The following is a 22,835-nucleotide window of genomic DNA, read 5'->3' on the forward strand; positions in this document are numbered from 1 at the left end:
CCGCACCCCCCCACAGCCTCCTCGGGTCCCCCCAGCCCCCCTCGAGCGGGAGGCGGACAGTATTGCGTCCGCCTCGCCCGCCGGCCGCCCGGATACTGAGACGCACGTGCGTGGGGGACGCACGCGCGTCTCAGTCAGATGGCGCGCCGTGTTGCTGGCGGATCGCCAGCAGCATGCTGCTGGCGATTCGCCAGCAAGCATAAGGCCTGCCCTATCTGTACGTGCAGCTTCACGTCCGTTCTGACGCTGTAAGACCGTGCAGAATCTTTGTGTGTCCACTGCACACGCGAGGTTTGGATGTAGTCCGTAAACACGCCCTCTTCTTACAGTGTAAGTCCGTCCGAATGCGGAGGACCTGTGGGCGTTTGTTCTTACAATGTGCGCACAGCGTGGCGTGCGGCCCGCTCCAAAAGAATTCATACATTTACGCACCAACCAGAATAACCTCCATAGTTACATAGTAGGTGAGGCTGAATAAAGACTTGCATCCATCTAGTTCAACCTATGTTTAGAATAGTTTGTCCATTGTTGTATAGTATGTTCTGATATTTTAAAAAGACAGATTATGTTTCTTATTTGTACACTTGGATGTTTCTAACCAATAAATGTTTATCCAACCTTATTTTAAACCCATTTATAGTGTCTGCCGACACCACTTCTCCAGGGAGAGAGTTCCAAACTTTGACTGCTCTGACTGTAAAGAACTTTGTTTTTCTCTTTTTTTTTTTTTCTAAAAAAGGTTTGTAAATCTGATGTTAATGGATTGGTGAGCTGTCATCTGTTACACCTCTTATCTGTTCTTATTTGAATATTGAATTTATATGTGTAGATTCTCCATGTCTTGTGAAAGGGAGTACATTAATAAAAACCACATGATTTGTATGTCAAACGAACACCGGAATAGGCCACTGAAAAAGGATTGGAAATAATTGCTTATATTTTCATAGAACCATGTGGTGATTCTACGGGACATACTGTACAGAAGCCAGGATGGCTTTCTAATTCTAAAAAAGGAGCAAATGAGGGTTGAGGTCTATCTGCTATAACTTTCCAGAAGAAGATTAATATTGCTTTTAGAGACAGTCTCATTTATATGTTTTCCTGTTGCCTTTAATACTCTAAATTCTATTTTAGGCTACAGTAACATACAGTAGTGAAATGGTTCTCCATGAAAAAAGCAATCTACTGTAGCCAGCAACAGAAACATTTCTGCATGACTTTTATAAAGGGTGGAGTCAAGCTGAGGGATATCACTGGTCTATTAGTATGACATCATTATCTTCATCAATACCGTGATGCTCATTTTTTCCTCACTGGAAGAGACAGTTCAATCTCCTGTTGCTATAAATACAGACAGTACCTGATTCTCTGACACACACAAGGAGACAGGATTGGAAGGTAGACATATATTACCTAGGGTCAACATGCCTTCTTCAAACACAACTGTTTCAGTGGTCTTCTACATCACCTCTCTTATAACAGGCTCAGCTGGGAACCTCTTTATCCTGAGCGTTCACTTTTTAGACTGGTTGAAAATCCGTCATGTCAATCATTGTGATTTCATCATCAACAACATTGCGGTCCTCAACCTCTTACTCCAAGGAACAATTGTATGTAGCCAGATTTGCATCTACATGTTTATAGAATTCTACATTCAAGTCTGGGTTGTCAATTCTATATTAGTCATTTATTCATCCTTAACACTCTCCAGTCTCTGGTGCTCCACCTGTCTGTGCTTTTACTATTGTGTGAAGATCATTCATATCAATGGAGCATTGTTCTACAAGCTCAAGGCAGGGCTTCCAAAAATGGTGCCCAGGCTGCTAGTATTTTCTAATGTTATAGCATGGGCTGCTGGACTGTCGGTCTATTGGGACTTATATGAGGAGTACCCATTTCCGCTTCTAATATGACAAGGAACATGTCGTCCGTTTACTTTCATTATAAGAGCAGATGCAATTGTCTCTTTGTAGTGTACATGTTATTATCTGCTCTGGCTTTTCTAATAATCTCCAACACATCGGGAGCCATTGTCACTTCTCTATGTAAGCACATGATAAGAATTAAGAAGAACAATGAAGGTTTCAGGACTGGAAGGATCTCCGCCCATGTGACAGCTGCTAGAACCGTGACTTCTCTACTCATACTAATTTTCATCTTCTATGGAGCTTTAAAATATTCTGTATAATGAAACACAAACTGCAGGAGGTTTAATAATGCCTATAGCTATGCTTGTGAGTTCCAGTTTCTCAACACTAAATGCCATTATTTTAATTACTGGAAATAGGATGCTGTCTAACGTGTGTAGACAGGTCTTGGGTTTGAAATTTGCTTCTGGTAATACTGAAGTCACTGTTACTACTAACTGATCTGAATTTCACCCTTTTAGTAGGTTGGTATATTGTGTGGTATATTGTGCAAACAAAGTCTACATTTACCATTATATAGACATTGTAATGGTTAGCATTACTGCCTGACAGCACTGAGGTCATGGGTTTGATTTCCACCATGGCTCTAAGTGATGAGCTAACCTCCAATGTTTGGTTTATATGTGAGCATGTTGGTTGTCTTGTCCATTCTTTACTGCCACCAGCACTTAAACTTTCAAGTAAAAATATGAAAACTAAAATTAATTTTATTTGTCAATAAAATGTAACAGAATTTTAAAACACCAGCACTTTGCTCGTGTCTCTTTTCTAAGTTTTTAAATTCTGCTAGCTGTGCTTTAAAGGTTTTTGTATTTGGGGTGCAACATGGGGAAATACACTGCCAGTGAGTTTCAGTAGTGGCTTTATAGGAGGGGCTGCAGCATGGTTCAAAATTTAAATAGGGAGCCTTACCATCTGTGAGTCAGTTTCGAATGGCAGTTGGTGTGCCTGCCTTATTTGAATTTTGAACCGTGCTGCAGCCCCTCCCCTGGAGCCTCCCCTGATGAGTTTCAAAGTTTCCCTAAGATCTAAACTGACTGTTCTGTAAAATGTCTTTGTTAATGGGGACTACTACTTTATTGAACTACATAAAGGTGATCTTAAGTAGAAAGGATCACATTCAGATTAGCCAGAACCTGACACCACCGAACAGCAGGGGTCACAGCCCAGATCCAAGCTCCTCTTGGGGATTCCCACCAGCCCTCCCGAGCGCGAACATGGGCAAAACATCATCATCCTGTGTCGGATTCTTGTGAGATCCGAACGCGATATAAGTCCCCTGCTCCCGCCTCACTTCACTCCAGCATTGGAGAGGGTTGAGGGAGGTTGTGCTGTGGCTCTAGCATGCTGGTGTGGGGTGGGTGACCTAGTTGCAGAGGTGGTGGCCTCCTGTGGTGTCCTGTGCAGTCTAGTGTAGTCCAGTCCTGTGATCCTGTGCTGGTGTCCTATGCTGCTATAGTCCATGCAGTGGTGCTGTGCTGCTCTTAATTCCAGTGGTACTGCTGTTAAGTCCAGTACTGCGGTTAAGTCCAGTGGGACAGCCTTAAAAGTCTAGTGGTACTGCCATTAAGTCCAGTACTGCCATTAAGTCCAGTGTTACTGCTGTTAAGTCCAGTACTGCCTTAAAGTCCAGTGGGACAGCCATATAAATCTAGAGGTACTGCCTTAAAGTCCAGTACTGCCTTAAAGTCCAGTGGGACAGCTGTTGAGTCCAGTACTGCCGTTAAGTTCAGTATTACTGCTGTTAAGTTCTGGACAGTAGTATAAGTCCCGTGGGATAGTCTTATAAGTCCAGTGGTACTGCTGTATAAGTCCAGTGGTACTACCGTTAAGTCCATTACTGCCATTAAGTCCAGTGATACTGCCGTTAAGTCCAGTGGGACAGCCATATAAATCCAGTTGTACTGCCGTTAAGTCCCATACTGCATTAAGTCCAGTTTTATTATTGTTAAGTCTAGTGGGAAATCCGTATAAGTCCAGTGGTACTGCTGTTAAGTCCAGTGGTGCCGTTAAGTCCAATACTGCCATTAAGTCCAGTGGGACAACCGTATAAGACCAGTGGTACTGCCATTAAGTCCAGTACTGCCGTTAAGTCTAGTACTGCAGTTAAATCCACTGTACAGTCTAGAAAAAAATAAAAGGGTTATTTTTTAATCCATGTCATTTTTTCAGGCTTTACCATGTGTGTGTGGTTTTGGAGTACACTCGCCTGTGCTGTCCACATAATAATCCATTAATTTTTTTCAGGATTTGCTGTGTGGGCAGGGGGGGGGGGGGTGTTAGAGGTACACTCCAGATAGATAATGGAGAACAACATTTTGAAGGATAAAATTGTGTAAGAACAAGTACCACTTCCTTCTAGTGCTGAAGCTGCTACCACTAGTCATGACATAGAACTTGAAATGCCAGCAATGTTGTCTGCTAAGGCCGATCTCCAATGTCATTTTAAAGGGCATGTAAAATCCAAAATGGCAAAGTTCAGTAAGTTTAAAAAAAAATAAATGTAAGTAGTTTGAGGAGAAATGTAAGCTTGCCAATATGCCATTTATGACACGGAGTGGTAATGAACGGCTAAGGGCCTGGCCTACGTTCATGACTAGTGGTTCAGCTTCACACAACAATCGAAGCCCTCCCCCCATTAGAAATTTTAAGAGGGTTAAGCTGTCATCAAAAAAACAGCAAACAACTGTGTCTTCTAAAGACAGGGTATCACAAATCCCCAAGGAGAGTCCAAGGTGGTTGCTATTCCTGACCTTCCCATCACTGTATGGGAAGAGGTGGCTCATTCCACCATTTGCAGCATGCCCTCTGCATACCTGCATGCTGAAAGGATCACCCACAGTCCAGTTCCTGATTTTGATATTGAAGGTGTCAATGTTTAACACCAGGAGGAGGATATTGATGTAGCTGGCGCTGAGGAGGAAGTTGACGAGGAGGCACCAGGCGAGACAGTTGTTGTCCATGGGATGCAAAAGGCCATCGCCATGCCTGGCCTGAAGACCAAAAATCCACCTCTTTGGTCTGGAATTATTTTTATCCAGATCCGGACATATGTAGCTTATTTAACTCTGCAACAAGCAGGGGTAAGGACGTTGGCCACCTAGGGACATGCTCACTTATCCGTCACCTGAAGTCCATTCATAAGTCACTCTTTAGTTCAGAAACTGTGGCTAGGACCATAAGCAGTCCAGGGACACCTAAATCCCTTGATCCTGTTGTATCCAAGAGCCTGAAAACCACACCAGCAAGTCACTACTCCTCAATTTCTTCCTCAAGCCGGATTGGAGATAGTCCTGCAGGCCATGTTACCAGCATGAGTGACTCCTCTTACACCTGGAATGCCTCTGGAGGATCCTGCAGCACTACGCCTACTACTGCCACTGCTGCTGTTTCTGCTAGGAGTTGGTCATCATCCCAGAGGGGAAGTCATAAGACCGCTACATATTTCACTAAGCAATTGACCATCCAACAGTCGTTTGCGATGAGGATGACAGTGGTCATTCTATGGCAAAGCAGATAACTGTGGCCTTGACAGCTATGTTGGTCTGGTGTCCACCATCAATGGAGTGGGATTTAGATGACTGATGGAGGTATTGTGTCCCCGGTACCAAATCCCGTCTAGATTCCACTTCACTAGGCAGGTGATACCCAGGATGTACAGAGATGTCCGAATAAGTGTCCTCAGTGCCCTGAAAATTGCGGTTGTACCCACTGTCCACTTAACTAAGGCATGTGGACAAGTGGTTCAGTCAAACAAGAGGTTGTGATGTGCTGGAACTCTACCCTCTATATGTTGCAGAGGATTGAGGAGCAGCAAAAGGCCATTCAAGCCTACACAGCCACCTACTGTACGACATAGACAAAGTAGCGCCAGACTCAAGCACAGTGGAGACTGATTTCTGTGTTGTGCAAGGTTCTCCAGCCATTTGAACTTGCCACACGAGAAGTGAGTTCCAACACTGTCAGCTTGAGTCAGGTCATTCCCCTGATCAGGCTGTTTCAGAAGCAGCTGGAGAAAGTGAAGGAGGAGCTAAAGCCTTGTAATTCCGCAAAGCATGTAGTTCTTGTGGATGAAACCCTTAATTTGTCATGATACGAGGGTGGTCAGTCTATTAAAGTCAGAGGAACACATTCTGGCAACCATGCTGGATCCTCGGTTTAAAGCCTATGTTGTGTCTCTGTTGCCAGTGGACACAAGTCTACAGCGGTGCAAAGACCTGCTGGTCAGGAGATTGTCATCTGAATCGGACCGTGACATGGCAACAGCTCCTCCTTAATTTTCTTCCACACCTGTGGCTGCGAAGAAACAGCTCAAATTTCTGAACAGGCCCACTGGCAGTGATGCAGGGCATGCATGAGCCAGTTTGGACATCTGGTCCGGAATGAAGGAACTCCCAACGATTGCTAACATGTCTACTTTTGCTGCATACAATGCTATCACCATTGAAAAAATGGTGGAGAATTACTGGTACATTGGTGACAGCATCCAAGTAGACATGTCAGACAGGCCATACCTGTACTGGCAGAAAAAATAGGCAATTTGGAAGCCCCTGTTCAAACTGGCTCTATGTTACCTGAGTTGTCCCCCCTTCAGTGTGTACTCTGAAAGAGTTTTTAGTGCTGCCGGGAGCCTAGTCAGCAAGCGGCGTAGGAGGTTGTTTCCGCAAAATGTGGAGAAGATGATGTTCATCAACATGAATTATTAATTGTTCAATAAAGACCAACAATTGCCTCCAGAGACTACAGAGGGAATGTGATTGGAGAGTCCAGCGGGGATGAATTGATAGTGTGTGAGGATAAGGATGTACATACTGAAGGGGGTGAGAAATCGGAGGATGAGGATGACGACGACATCTTGCCTCTGTAGAGCCAGTTTGTACAGGGAGAAATGATTTGCTTCTTATTTTGTGGGGGCCCAAACAATCCAATCATTTCAACCACAAAGTGGCCTGTGCACATCCCTACTTAAGAGTGGAGTGAATCTCCACAGTACTTACAAGTGGAGTGAATAGCCTTATGCATGTCCTTATATTAAGGAGTAGTGGAGGAAAAGTGTGCAGTCAGGAATCAGTTCCTTCTGTGGCTGGCTGCTGGCTGTGTATTGCCTCCAGGGTTCCCACTAATTTATTTATTTATTTATTTACAGTTTCTTATATAGCGCAGAAGATTCCGTTGCGCTTTACAATAATAGACAGTGATAAAACAAACTGGGTAACAACAGACAGACTTGGGGGTTAGAGGGCCCTGCTGCAAGCTTACAATGACTGTAGGAATAATGCCGCTGCTTTCTCTACCTCTGTCAGAGCAGGGCACATGAACGCTGAAATACTACAGACTGAACCAGTAGTAACGTGACATGGTTCATCTCCATTGCAACAGAAGACTCCATCTGAAGACTTCTTCTTCTTCTTCCGCCATTACCAATATTATTTTCAATGTGCCCCCAGGTTGGAAACTATCATAGTTCAATATAGTGTCAGCTGGTGTTAGGCACTGGTATTGGGAACTGGCAGGGAGTAAACTAATAGAGATTGGTGTCCTAATTATAATTTATGTGAGTGGAAAGTTGCTCACAAATCAACACCAGCAGTTAGGAAGGGCTGACATATGGAAAGACACTAGTGATCACTAACTGAGCTAGTATCCTATGCATTCAGGCAGTGGCGATAACCTCCCAATGAGCCTGCTTGTACTTGGATGAGCAATAGCAGGTGATGGCTGTGAGGGAGCAGAGACATGTTCTATCCCACTGCCAGTCCCAGACCAGCAAAGAAAGGGGGAGCCGCTTGCAGAATGTAGCTGCAGACAGACCATCAAGATGCAGGACTGGATAATGTATTAAAGAGTTTCATTCCATTTCCAACAGGAGACTTTTTCAAGATAGGGAATCCGGTAACATAGGGGGACATTTACCAAAATGGATTCGTAGAAAAAAGGTGTATTCATAGGGAGAAATACACCTTTTTTTTACGAATTTGTATTTTCGGGATTTACAATCCCAAAAATACAACAATTCGTAGTCCTAAAGATGGAACATTCGTATTTGTATTTACAAATACGAATGTCCTACACCATCGATAGGATACGAAAGATTGGTGATTCCTGATGTACTAAGCAGCCGTACTGATAATACGGCTGCTAAGTGGTGTGAAACACCCACGCAAATACGATAGGAAAATAGAACACCATTTTCCTGTTCTATTTGCTTTAAGCCTGCACGGATCAGTCAGATCCGTGCAGGCTGCAGAGTGTAAAAAAATAGAAAAAAAGATAAATATTAAAAAAAAACCCGGCGTGGGGTCCCCCCCACAGCTGTAACCAGCACCAGGCTGACGGAGCCGGGGCCGGTAATTAAAAATCAGGGAACCCGACAAATAGGGGTTCCCCGATTTTTAACAACCAGCCCCAGGCTCCAGGTCCGGGGCTGGTTCCCAAAATACGGGGGACAAAATGACTAGGGGTCCCCCATATTTCAAGAACCAGCCCCAGGCACAACCAGCCAGCAGGGTAATGTCACAGCCAGGGGGCCACTTATGATATAAGGTCCCGTGGCCAAAACATTAACCCCCTGATCGGTCAGCCTGGCCAGGGGCCCTGGGGGAGTGGAGACCCCCCCAATGAAGGGGTCCCCCCCCTCCAGGACTTACCTGACCAGGCTGATGCCTGGTACTGTCCCCGATGCCCCTGGGCGGTGGGCATCGGGCTGATTATGGTATCTGACTGCTTTGTAATTTCCCCTCCGGAACACGACTTTGCATACGACTTAAACAGTCGTATGCAGTCGGAGGGGAAATACCAATACGAAAAACTAGGTTTTTCATATTGGTAAATTTCCCCCATAGTGTCATATTTATTGTCCCTTGTAGTAATGCCTACTAATAACACTCTCTGGCCCTTATTCTGGTTGGTGCGGTAATATCCGCGTGCGTTCGTGCCGCCGATGTGCGAGCGGGGCGTACGGCAAAATCCGGCATTAAATGTGAACACTCCGAACAGGGGGTGGAGAGGGGTGTGAAGGGCTATTTGGGCTCATTACCATATGCATACGCCCCGCGTTTCATGGGCGTTCCCATGCAAACGCTGGGCGTACGTATGGTAATGCGGCCGTGACGCACGTGTAGGGGGCGGACATATGACATCGCCGGATGTCAGCTGCCCGCCCAGATCCCTGCTTTTGCACGGAAATATGTCCGTGTGGTCTGAGGTTGCGGGAGCTGGTGGAGCACTCGGTCCTGCATTCGATGGTCTGCGACCACCGAATGAAGGGGGAGGTTCCCTGAGATGGAGGAGGCGTATTCCATGAAAAATACACGTGCGGTCCGTTCGGCCAGCTTCTTACCGCGTACGGACGGAGTTGGCGATCCGTATGGAAGGCGGGTTTCGCACGCACGGTCCTGGCCGCATATTCGGATCCGGCCTCACCAACCAGAATAAGGCCCTCAGTGAGCATCATCTATTAGCACTCTGTCAATTAGCAATTCTTTTTCAACACTTTCAAACACATGTAGGTGCATAAATTAAAAAGTTAAAGACTGAAAGGCGAGTCTTGCAACAATCTCTATAGAATCAGGTTGAATCACAGTATTTATTAGTATTAGTGTCCACATTGAGAGAGAGAGAAAAAAAATAGAGTTATGATAATAATTATATAATTCAATAAAAAATAATTAGCGTGGTTTGATAGACATCATCATCGATATGCACTAACCATGCCTATAAAGAATTTGGTGCCAATGGCATATCTGGAACCAGTAGGATTTTATTTTTTAGCCCATCTCTACATAACCCACAATTCTGTCAACATGCCCCAGCAAATGTCTGTCCATTAACAACCTTTCAGTCACAAGTGTACTCATTAATGAAATGTACTGTATGACTTTGCAGTACACAAGATACGCTTTGCAAACCGGCATGTCTTAACTTTGCATCAGCCCCAATGTTCCAGATTTGTGTGGCCTACAATGCGAAACCAAAAAGTCTTGACAAATCATCTACTTTGTATTCTTTAAAAGAATAGAAGGAAAATAAATGATTATATATTGACTTGCAAATATATTCACTTTTGTCTACTTGACTTGTGTTGCATGACAATGTGTATTCAAATTGTATTTCAAACTAGGTGGAAACTACATGGAAACATGTAGGAAGATACTTGTCACTGCCTGGCCGCTTACCTGTTTGCAAAATATGCTGCTCCTTGACACTTGGATCTTCTCTCTGTCATTGGGTGGACGGTTGTGTCTCCGGCACTCCCGGTGTTCTGTCCCCACAGTCGCTGAGTGTGCTTCTGCTTCTTCAACATTTTCAGCATCCTGTCCTCTCTACCAGTGTCTGGCTGCATCTTCCCGCCACAGATATTAATTCTTGCATGGTTGGCTATGGGCACCACCATTTTCCAACTCCTGTAACTCAGGCAACCAATCCGCAACAGTAGATGCAGACAGCCAATAGGAGTCCACCAGGAAGTATATAGATCCTGGCTTCACATGCAGCAGCCGCCATTACAACACTTCGCAGACTGCTAGACAGAGGTGTCCTGAGCTTCCCAGTGATTCCTCATTGCTTCTTTGTGGAATTACTCCTGTTTCTTCAGTTCTCAGCTCCGGTCCAGTCAGCTTGGTAAATCCTTTGGATTAAATTTTCTACTTCTTCACTGTTCCGCCAAAGTTTTAAAGATTGTTCACTCAGTCTTCGACTATCATCCTACATCTCAAGCTCTGCACCCTAATTTTTATTAGTGAATTGACCCAGACAAGGGTTTTGCACATCAGGGCCGCTAAAGTCCACATCTCCTTGCGACGGTTCTTGGCGAAAGCCACCTGGTATGTTAGACCTCACTCTGGGTCTAGCCAACTGATCTCACTATTCAGTATACCCTCTATGCTTAGAAGCTATATTCTACCAGCAAAGTTTCAAGCTCCTTTTCCTGATTCAGTTCATACTCAAACTCCACAGCTGAACCCACAAAAAACTCACCTCCGTGACAACACTGTTGTACAGAAAGCTATTGAACTGTCCATAATTCCTAATAGGGACAAACGATTGAAGAAAACTGTTGGGTAACTTTTAGAGAGTAAAGCCAGTTTCTGCAACTGAATCCAAGTGACCATTTTGAAAGACAAAAAAATACTTTGCAAAGTTCATGTCCTGAAATCCCAAATTTGGCCATCAGCTGGAACAGGTATAAGACAGGTGTACAATACACCATACCTCCATCATGGCAGATATAGCTGTCATCGCTGTTACCTTTCATGGCACATTTTTTGTTATAGGCTTAACGGTAAATATTTTTATGCTGATACTTCACATTCTAGACTGGCAGAGAACCCATCACCATAATCCTTGCAGTCTTATCATTATCAGCATTGGGATTTTCAACATCATGCTACAAGTGATAACTGACTTCCAAGAGATTGCTTACTTCATGTATGGTAAAATCTTCTCCATAGGATGGGTGGCCAACCTTATATTTACAATCAACAGTTCACTGACATTCTCCAGCCTCTGGTGCTCCACCTGTCTGTGCTTTTACTACTGTGTAAAGATCGTCAATCTTAGTGGAACATTATTTTACAAGCTCAAAGCCAAGCTTCCGACTCTAGTGCCCTGGCTGCTGGTTCTTTCTGTTGTCCTGTCTTGGTGTGTAGGAATGATTCCCTTCTGGGATGTATATGTGGATGTTTCTGTTACCGAGCTGAATACTACAGGAGAAAACATAACAATATTAATGTCTCACATCTATATTAGCAGGTGCAATTGCCTAATTCAAGTGTTTTTACTGGTTGCTTCTGTTGCTTTTGCTATTATCTTTCTCACTGCTGGTGCATTAATTACCTCTCTGTTGAAGCACATGAGACGGATGAGGGAGAACAATGAAGGTTATGCTAGAATCACTTCTCATATATCAGCTGCTAAGACAGTGACTGCACTACTGATAATATACTTAATTTTCTACGGCACTTTTATTTTATTAAACTATTCTTTAGAAGTGTCGGATGATACACTAACTGTTGGTTATATTGTGATTTCTAGTTTTCCAACAATAAATGCTATCATTTTAATTTTAGGAAACAGAAAACTGATAAATGCTTTGAAAAAACTCCTAAAAATGAAACCTGCTGGTGGAAACACTGAGGTCACAGTAACAGCTGCCTAATGGGGACTACACATGGGGAGATTTTGCTAAGTGATTCTAGATCACTCAGCAAGATTGCCCAGCACACAGCGATGTGTCAGCTCTGTATGCTGAATGATCTGTCAGGGCCAGAGTTCTCCGATGAGAACACTGGCCCTGACCGGTGATCTAACTAGATTTATCCAGCACGCTGAATATTATTTGCCGGGCAATAGCGACGTGTGGGGAAGCACATTGCTATAGCTATGGCCCCTACATACGGAGCGATGTAGGGGCATTTTCTAAGCAATCTAGTCAGATCACTTAGTATATGCCCTGAAGTCCCCCGTGTGTAGGCCCCACAAGGCTGCTTCATGCTTTGTTAACGTTCTTTACATCAGGTACTGGACGCTTTGGGGAAATTTAATAGGATGAGAGATTCAGAAAGTGAGAGATTTGGAAAGAAATATCCAGTTTTTTTGAAAGCGTCAATCATTTACACTGCAAAACCAGTTTGATTTTGCTGTGTAAATGATTGCTGCTTTAAAAAAAACCCTGGAGATTTCTTACCAAATATCTCACTTTCTGAATCTCTCATCCTATTAAATTTCACCCATGATGTAAATAGCAGGAATGTCGCTGTTTTTCAGATATCAATCCATACATCACTAGTTTAAAGAAAATTGTACAGTAGGCATACAGTATATGTTTTGTATTATTGCATTTTTATGTCAAATAGACCTTAACTGTTTATTTCATTATACAAACATGCAAAGATATGTTTTTCAAATGACTGACATACTGTACAGATGGGTCTTGAGTCAGCTTTGCCACAATGAATCCACACATGCTCTCACGTGGCAGCGAATATTCGCACACGCTTGAGAAAAATCATTGGTACGTATGCACCAATGGATTCCTAATGGAGGCAGGTGCATACACATGTGGCCAAGCATAGCTGGGGACACTCTATTGGCGGTAAACAACCACGGTCGGAGAACCATGGTCGAGATTCATGAAATGTCTGTCTATTGACTCATAAGTAACAAGTGACATCTATAACACTTTGGTGAAGATGTATCAGATCTTTGAGAGTTAGTGGGAAAGTTTCCATTAACAACCAATCAGCTTCTCACTGTCATTTCACAGGTTGTGCTAGATAGATGACAGAAGATGATAGGTTGACATGGTTGATAAGCTAAATAAGAATATTCTGTTTCAAAAGTGCTTCAGTGATGTCACTGGTAACTGGTTAATTGATAAATGGCAGAAATATTGTTTTGCATGAGGGTAAAACATAAAAAAGCATAGAAATACTACAAATGACTTCAGCTATACTTATAGAAATTCACAATATAGGGTCAGGTCTGTGTATACTTACAGCCTAGCAAACAGGTCAGCACCGCCAATCGCCCCACTAATTGACCCCCCCACCACCCACATCTCCTCACTAGCATAAGAGGGAACGTGTACGAGACCACATCCCGTCCCATGTGGCCGACAGGAAGAGAAATCAATCAATGGTCACCGGTTTTTCTCCCCTCCGAAAATAAAAGTCAGTCTGAACTGGCTTTTATTTGAGATGGAGATGGCCGAATATGGGGCAGGTGCTGATGTCAGCAACCTGCGCCTAACAGGCATTGACCCACCTGCATTCCCAGGAGAATACCAAGCATTTTCATGGGAACGGCCACAAAATACTAGGTGTTCCCCTGCAGCGGCCCTCTGCCTGCTCCTGGCCCTCCCCTGCCAGTGCAAACTTGTAATACCCTGGAACTGCAAGGGTTAACAGATACTACAAGAGTTAACAACTATGTAGCTTTATCATGCATAGCAAGGGCTATTTCCTGTGCACTGTTTGGGGCAGTGTTGGAGCTCAGCCAGTTTTCACTTGCTAGCCTCATTCAGAGGGGGTAAACAGGAAGTGTAAGTTAGAAAAGAGCAGAGGTTAGGAGTGAAAGCTAGGAGAAGGTGCATGTTTTGTTGGGACCATGGGATGGCCAGCCTCCGTTTACATGGTCCCCAGCTTTGGAAACAGCTTCCATGAATTGCACCCCTTCAATGGAGAGAGCAACAGCACATGTGGGTTGCTGTGAATAGAGCCCATTTTCTGCAGAGAAATATGAGGAGAATGCAGCCTCAGTGAGAGCCCCTCATAGAACATGTTGTGAGTGCTGCCAGTCCCAGCAAGGCACCTGGCAGAGAGAGAGACCGCAGTGTGAGAGCAGCAGTACTGAGTCCAGTGAGAGGGTGATGCCCTCCTTATGGGTGCCCTAGAAGAGTGCCAGGTGTGAGTCTCAGAAGAAAACGTATCTGGGTTAGTGGTCGATGCCATCCGGCATGTTTAGTAGCCCTTATTGACAAGAGTCCTCATTATGGATGAGAGAGACTGTAAACTGTTATGTGCACTATTGGTCCCAGGATGCCCTGGTATGTACTGTTGTTCGCCATATTTATGCCACTGCAATTAAGTGATGTGTTGGAGGAGGTGCACTGATGTACTGTAACCAATGTGATTAATGTGCTGGAGGAGAGGGCGCGATAAGTGACCTAATGTAACCATTATGCTGTGTGCTGGAGGAGAATGTTCAGAAGTTATCCCTGCTATATCCCTGCTATATGTTAAATAAACTGTTTATGCTGTTTTATGAGATGTTCGTTTTGGGGAAAGGGGAGGGGGAGTATATCCGCACAGCGAGTACAAATCTGTGGATCTCAAAGGGGGTGCAGCCAAAGACACTATATAGTATAGATAGGAAGGATAGAGAATAATGTATTTTTTGGTGGCGCACAGAGGTAAGTTGAGCAATTGTATATGTATGTTCATCGTAAAATTACAATATTTTACAATATTTTATTAAATTTCAATTAAAAACATTTATATTTAAAACATTTATATTTAAAATGAACAGTGGTGTCCTTGTGTCTTTATAGTCATATACTTTTTTGGAGTATTTCAAATTATTTCACAACAAATTGTATGTACAGTATTTTCAGGAAACGTACAGGCAGTCACTGACAATGAGTTTAGTTTTTTAAATAAATGCAATACATTACGTGATTTATTTTTAATTGCTTATTTACACGTAGTATGCTTTAATTTATGTCACCAAATCCTTTATTCTTTGGACAGGCAACTTAAAAAAACTGATTATTGTGAAACGCGCGTCGGTGTTCTAATGTCCTGCGTCTATGTCTGATTGATATTAATGTATTGGGTGTCAATAGAACTGTACCTCCAGCAGTCCACAGCAGTGTAACAGCATTAATGCAGCCGCAATAATAACCACTAGTCACACATCGCTCAGCCCGGCTGCCGGCACTGACATGTACCTTATGCCCAGCTCTGCACTAACCTCCCAACATATACAACAGTAATGTATGGCATTTATTTAAGAAACAAAACTCATTGTCAGTGACTGCCTTACTGTAAGTTTCCTGAAAATACATACTTTTTTTGTGAAATAATTTGAAATACTCCAAAAAAGTCTATGACTAAAAAGACACAAGGACACCTCTGTTCATGTTAAATATAAATGTTTGTTTATTTGTGTAAAAAAATATTGTAATTTTATGACAAACATACTGTACATATACTATTCCTCAACTTACCTCTGTGCGCCAACAAAAAATACAGTATTCTCTATCCTTCCTATCTGTTTTATGAGATGGCCTGGTGCCCAATTCTTTCTGTGCTGCACTGACACCTACATTATAGTCCACTCCCACAATGCAACTGTAATTAAATCCTGATTATTCAGGAAACCCCCTGGTACCTGTGCCTTACCCATGACCAGCCGGAGGAAGTAAGTGTGATGCACCATACACAGTGACTTCAGGTATTCATACCTAGTGCCAGTGTGGTTTTACAAATGCCTCAGATAGTGTGATACTCGCCGAAAGCATTCACACAGAGGGGTCTGCACATGCCCATAATCACGCATGTGCAGAACCCCCACCATCAGAAATGGGGCTGAATGTTTAGAATGGATAGCTAGAACCTGACTGGTTGATTTGGGCAACACCTTCAATTGATATAGTTCAAAATGTACAATAATCTACCCCTACAGTAAATCTATTGTTCCCCAATGGAAAATGTCTGAATACAGCCTGAAGAAACATCGGACAAGTGTTAGGATTAACCCCTGTTCTATAGGGATAGGACAGGGAACTATAGCAGATAAGGTACCTGGAGCAGTTGCTGGATGATAAGGATAAATAAATGACATTAACTAAACTGAATATGGGAGACTTCCGGTTCCGCCCCCTGATGCAGCAGTAGCAGGGGACACAAGCTCTGGTGCCAGGCAGCCCAAAAACCGCTTTTAAAGGCGCTGTGCCTCCACAACCCTCGCCCGCCGTCACCCTCATACCCTCCCCAGTACCTCCGCTGTATGAAGCGATATTACAGGGCCATGCCCAGCACACAGAGCCGCAAGAAAGACAAGGAGCACCACACCACAGGATCCAAGATGGAGCTGGACGCCGTCTCCCGCCGCGCGGCACCAACTTCACCAACCCCAGACTCCAGGGGTCCCACTCTCCCCCATACAGCTAACCCAACATGAGGAGCTGGACGCTCCACACAGTGAGTACACAAACATGCTCCAGCCGCTGCCCTCCTCTGACTCCCCAGTCACATATGGGGATATGATTATTGCCATCAGAGCAGCCATGGGTCCCCTGCTAAAGGCACAGACTGTTGATATATGCAGACAGATAGACCAGCTGCAACAGAGAGTTCTGTCCACTGAACAAACGGTGGGAGCTAACTTTGCTGACATAGCTGACTTGAAAACCTCCCGTATCAATACTAGACACTACCCGCCGGCGCCGGCGGTTTAGTGTGGATGCTAGACTTTGGTCCAGAGCAGAAAGTAATAATATAATCATTGGCTAGGAGCACATTGTTAAATCCTGTGACTTTGGCTGACAGCAGAAAGTACTATTATTGTTGGCTATCTAACAGGAGCACATTGTCAATTCCTGTTATGATATTCCTTTTTTATGACCAAGTGTTAAAACGATTTTCTTGTATAACAGGAACTGTGACTGATTTGTGACCAACTCACGATCTAGAGCACTACTATCATTGGTGATGTACATAGAAGTACATCACTAAGATACATTATTGTGGCTATAGTGGTGAACATTGTAATTACTGGCTGTGTGACAGCAGCATACTGTCAAGATTTGTGATCTATTTGCGACTAAACACATGACTGTTTTTCTCAGACACAGATCAGTAGATATGATGTTGGAATGATGCACAAGCCAGAATCTGGCATGCAATCTAGAGCACTACAAGAAATTGCCTTTATCTCCCATAAGCTACCACCCTATCCAGGGGCGGATTGGGAATTAAAACCAGCCCGGGAAATATCTTGAAGCAGCCCTAAAGGGAGGCGGTGAGTTGTTGCGCGCCTGAGGCGCGCCCGAGTTTGGGGTGTGTGGCCTATCAATATGTGGGTGTGGCCTATTTCAGCAAGGCCACGCCCAAATGTTGCCACTGTGGGGGCATGGCTAGTGGCTCTCCGAGCTGCTGGCTATGTCCCCAGCCCCTCAGGCTGCAGAATAGGCGCATGCGTACAGCGTCTATTCTGCAGCCTGTGGGGCTGGGGAGATCGAGACCGGGGGGGGGGGGGGATTTGCAGGGGGGTCTCCCAACTGTCCCCCCACCGTGGGACACTGAGTACGGTCCACCTCCCTTGAACACATTATGCACTATAACAAGAGGGCCCTTTGTTCTATCAAAAAACCTGTACATCTTATGCCACACAGTATGAGCCAATATTCACATTATGACACATGGAATGATCCAAAATTCACAAAATGCCACACAGAATGAGTTAAAAAAAAAAAAAAGCTAAAGTTCACATTATGCAACGGAATGAGAAGACACAGGGTGAGAGGGGGTTGGTGCAGGGTGAGAGGGGTGGGTAATAAAAGGTTGAGTAGGGGGTGACGAGGGGTGAGAGTAGAGTGGCAGGGTGGAAGAGGATGCAGGGAGGGAGGGGGGGATGGAGGGTGGCATAGAATGCTGGGAGGGGAGATGCAGGCTGGCACAGAACGCAGAGTGTGGGGGGGGCATGGTGGCACAGGATGCAGGGTAGGAGGGGGAATGCAGAGTGGCAGAGGATGCAGGGAGGGGAGTAACAAAGTGGTGGAGGATGCAGGGAGGGGAGACAGTGTTGCCCATTATACATATGCCACACACCGTGATGCCCATTATACATATGCCACCCCCGTGATGCCCATTATACATATGCCACACACCATTATGCCCATTATACATATGCCACACACCCTTACCCATGCCAACACCGCGCACGCCCCTCAAACACCACAACCCCCACCTCTCCCAAACATAATTTCATTTCTAAGTAAAGTACCAATGCAGCGCATCATCCATAAATAACTAACACTATTTCACGTAATTAAAACGTTCACAAGTTAAGGGGGCGAAGCCCTTATGACCGTGTAAAGACCGCCCATAGGGCGTGATAAATCACCAACTAATATATATGTATTACTGGTGGGCAACGATTACAATTTTTAACCACTATTGACAGTAGGAAATGTTTGCGAATAACTTAGACTAATCGCATTGTTAGGAACATAAGTGCCGCTTACCTACAATCTCATTTTCAGCGGTTCAGTGCTCATTGCCAGGGGGGGGTTACATGCTTGTTGCCAAGGGGAATTGCATGCTGGTTGCCATAGGGGGTACCATGGTCATTGCCAGGGGTTCCATGCTAGTTGCCGGGGGGGGGGGGGATACATGCTTGCTGCCATAGGGGTTAAATGCTAGTTGCCAGGGGGTAATACATGTTTGCTGCCACAGAGGGATAAATGCTCATTGCTAGGGGGGAAATACATGCTCACTGCCATAGGGGTTAAATGCTCATTGCCAGGGGGAATACTTGTTTGCTGTCATGGGGGTTAAATGCTCGTTGTCAGGGGGGAATTAATGCTCACTGGTTAAATGCTCGTTGCCAAGGGGGAACACAAGCTTGCTGCTATAGGGGTTAAATGCTTGCTGCCATAAGGGGATAAGTGCTTGTTGCACAGGGGGAGATCAATTGCAGTAAGGGGGGGGAGAGACGGGCAGCACATAGACTCTGACAGTATTAGGGACCCAGAGCCCCTCCAAAGATCACCGCTGCAGCAGAGGAGACAGCAGCTAGAGGGGCAGGAGTACTTCTAGCATGTCTTGTCAATGGCGGTGGACATTGTTGGAGGGGTGCAGGGTCTCAAATGCTGTCAGAGACTGCGCCACTGCTTCCCCAACCACGTTGTCAGCGTGAATATTTTCATTTACTACTTCAGCACATATATATTTTTTCAAACAATCTCATCTGTGCGGGCACCCGGGGCAGAAAACGGACAGTCGGGAGAACCAGAATTCCTTATTGTGTGTGTGTATGTGTGTATATATATATATATATATATATATATATATATATATATATACATATATATATATATATAAATAATATTGTTTAATGTGATGCTTATACAGTATACAATTGTGCTACCTCGCTCAGTGCCTCAGCCAGCGCCGGCCATCCTGTTCCTCTGAGTGCCGCTGCTTGCTGGGGATCAGATCATGTGTGCTCACCACTCACAAGGGCACAGCAGCCAGCCGCCAGCCGTCCTCAGTACCGCGGGAGCAGCTGCGTGCAGCCGCGCATGCGCACCAGCGCTCCCGCGGCCATTTTGACTCTGGTTTTAGCCGAGGCTGGCGGCGGCCATCTTTATGTTGGGCAAAATGCTGCGGCCGCGGCCGCTGAATGCGGAGATGACGGTTCACGAGGTCCGCGGCCCAGCCAGGTCTTGTGCGGCCACTTTATACTTGCAATAGGCCCGGCCCACCGGGAAATGGCCCGGATTCCCGGTGGGCCAATCTGCCCCTGACCCTATCTCTCTTCTCCCATTTGCCTCTAAAATACTAGAACGGCTGGTTTACAGGCGTCTTACCAGCTATCTGTCAGACCACTCCATCCTTGATCCCCTTCAATCTGGCTTTCGCCCACTTCACTCCACTGAGACTGCCATAGTCAAAGTCACCAATGACCTGCTGTCAGCCAAATCCAAGGGTCACTTCTCTCTGCTTATCATTTTGGAGCTATCTGCTGCCTTTGACACTGTGCATCACCCTCTCCTCCTCCATACACTCCAAAACATTGGCCTCTCTGGCACAGTCTTCAACTAGTTTTCCTCTTACCTCTCCAACCGTTCCTTCTCAGTCTCTGCCTCTGGTTCCACCTCACCACCTTCCATTCTTCCTGTCGGGGTCCCTCAGGGTTCCGTCCTTGGTCCCCTTCTGTTCTCCCTGTACACCTCCTCTCTGGATGCACTCACTAACTCCTTTGGCTTCCAATATTACCTCTATGCTGATGAAACCCAAATCTACCTCTCCTCTCCTGATCTGTCCCCCACTGTTTTTTCTCAGATTTCCAACTGCCTATCTGCCATCTCCTCCTGGATGTCTGAGCGATTTCTGAAGCTGAATATGGACAAAACCAAACTTATTATCTTTCCCCCACCCAGAGCTATGCCCCCTACTAATATCTCTATCACTGTTAACAACACCATCATCTCCCCCGTTCCCCAACTCCGCTGCCTGGGTGTCACTCTCGGCTCCTCCCTCTCCTTTGCACCCCACATCCAAGCCCTGGCACATTCTTGCTGGTTCCAGTTATACAACATTGCTCGCATCAGGCCCTTTCTCTCACAGAGTGCAACTAAGCTGATCATCCACTCACTGGTCATCTCACGGCTTGACTACTGTAATGCTCTCCTCACTGGCCTTGCTCGATCCCAACTGGCTCCTCTCCAATCTGTCCTCAACTCTGCAGCCAGGCTTATCTTCCTCTCCCGCCACTCTAATTCTGCCACTCCCCTTCAACACAATCTGCACTGGCTCCCATTCCCCTACATAATCCTCTTCAAACACCTCACACGACAAGCCGGCAGGGACCCGGGGGAACCGTGCGAAAGGGGACGCGCGCGCATCTTGTGCGCTCGTGTCCCCTTTCGCAGATACAGATGGTGGGTGGCGGGGGATGGCAGCTGACGTCGCCATCGCCATCCCCTGCAAGGAAGAGACCCGCTCCATCTGTATCTGTAACCTCACCTCCATTCATACACCATCCCACCCTCTACAGTCTGCTGATGACTGTCGTCTCTCCTCCACCCTGATCACTGCTTCCCATGCTAGAGTACAGGACTTTGCCCGTGCTGCACCCCTTCAGTGGAACGCACTCCCTCGCTCCATTAGAATCTCCCCGACCTTGCAAAACTTACAACGGGCACTGAAAACTCACCTATTCATCAAAGCGTACCCTTCCACTGCATAAACTAGCTGGTTCTCCGACCCCTTGCCTGTTTACATCCTACTATCTAGCCACCACCCACTAGCTTGCACCTCTTGTAATCTGTCTGTCTCCCCTTCCTACTAGATTGTAAACTCCTCCGAGCAGGGCCCTCTTCCCTCCTGTTGTCAAAGCCCACTTCTCTTTACATTTCACTCACAGCTCTCCTATACTCAAACACTCAGTGACCATCTTCGTCTGCATACTCATCTCCATCATTGGCCTCAAGCCTCTTATAGTATGTTTATTGAGTCCTCTCTACTTATATTTAAGCTGTAATGTGTATTGAACTGTGGCGCTCTTTATTTGTACTCTATTTTTGTTATTTATTCAATGTTATGCCAAGTTTTGTCTCCCTGTATTGTTCCTTTGTACGGCGCTGCGAAACACTTGTGGCGCCTTATAAATAAAATTATAGTAATAATTAGCAGGTGATGGCTTTTAGTATGGAGAGGCATGTTCTATCCCACTGCTGTGCCCTGCACAAAGTCACAGATCAGTGAAGAAAGGGAGAGCCGCTTGCAGGATAGAGCTGCAGTAGTAGAAAAGGAGAAAGGAGAAGTACTCTCTGTTTGTGGGGGCACTACTTTTGAAATTTTATTTAAAACTTAGCTTTTAATGTGATACAATTTATTTTAAGCATAAAATAGGACATACAAAAACACACTCAACATAAAACACATAGTTTTTATGGACAATATAATGCTGTAATAATATGCAGCATGTATCCACCATTCAGTGGTACAATAATCCTCTAAGTATAGTAGAGATACTTAGCTATGGTTATTCTGGTAGTAACCAATAGCAACGGATACAGATTATGTTACTTCCTTCACTGTTTATAGCAAAGAAATATGTATTCCGTATATCTACTTCCCAGACAAGTGGCTTGTTTTCCAAGTCTTAAAATAACAAGACTAACTTCTGGTTGATTTTAGAGGTAACCAAATAGCAACAAATACGAAAGTATATTTTTATTGCAGACCGCAAATAAATTCAAGCAATTAGTAGGAAATCATGTAGTAATATATCATCATATTTGTAAATGACAGTTGTTTGATAGCCTGAAACAGTGACTTGTTATTCTATAAAGAACACAGTCAGGGGAATAACCCCCAAATACCCTTTTAATTTAAAAAAAAAAAAAAAAAAACAAGCAATTCCTAGCAGCGTACAGACTCAACATTCCTAAATTGGATACCTGGAAATGTTCAATTTGTCCACTTAAACAATCAAGGCAACTCTGTTGCAAAAACGGTCTGAAATGGCTTACTGAATACTTGTAAATGTTTTGTCAGGCAGTATATTAATTTCAAAGAAACAAGCAATTCCTAGCAGCATACAGACGCAGCATTCCTAAATCGGATACATGGAAATGTTCAATTTATCCATTTAAACAATCAAGGCAACTCTGTT

The 22,835-nt window shown here is 44.8% G+C and overlaps 1 protein-coding gene across 1 annotated transcript; it reads left to right on the forward strand.

Annotated features, from left to right (window-relative positions):
• Positions 1-1,424: 1,424 nt before the first annotated feature.
• On the forward strand, positions 1,425-12,084 carry LOC146009723 (taste receptor type 2 member 9-like). Its single transcript, XM_083150184.1, has 3 exons — positions 1,425-1,610; positions 10,884-10,987; positions 11,277-12,084. Exons 1-3 carry the CDS (start codon positions 1,425-1,427, stop codon positions 12,082-12,084), a joined length of 1,098 nt encoding a protein of 365 aa, XP_083006310.1.
• Positions 12,085-22,835: the final 10,751 nt, after the last annotated feature.

This window comes from Crinia signifera, chromosome 6 (genome assembly GCF_055691185.1).
Source record: "Crinia signifera chromosome 6, ASM5569118v1, whole genome shotgun sequence".
Lineage (NCBI taxonomy): Eukaryota > Metazoa > Chordata > Amphibia > Anura > Myobatrachidae > Crinia > Crinia signifera.

Excerpts from the sequence above, each read along its gene's own strand:
- LOC146009723 (XM_083150184.1), top strand. The coding sequence starts at position 1,425 with ATGCCTTCTTCAAACACAACTGTTTCAGTGGTCTTCTACATCACCTCT. Across the intron at positions 1,611-10,883 it reads TCTTACTCCAAGGAACAATT|CTGAACCCACAAAAAACTCA; the intron begins GTATGTAGCCAG and ends CAAACTCCACAG. Across the intron at positions 10,988-11,276 it reads CGATTGAAGAAAACTGTTGG|TCTTATCATTATCAGCATTG; the intron begins GTAACTTTTAGA and ends TAATCCTTGCAG.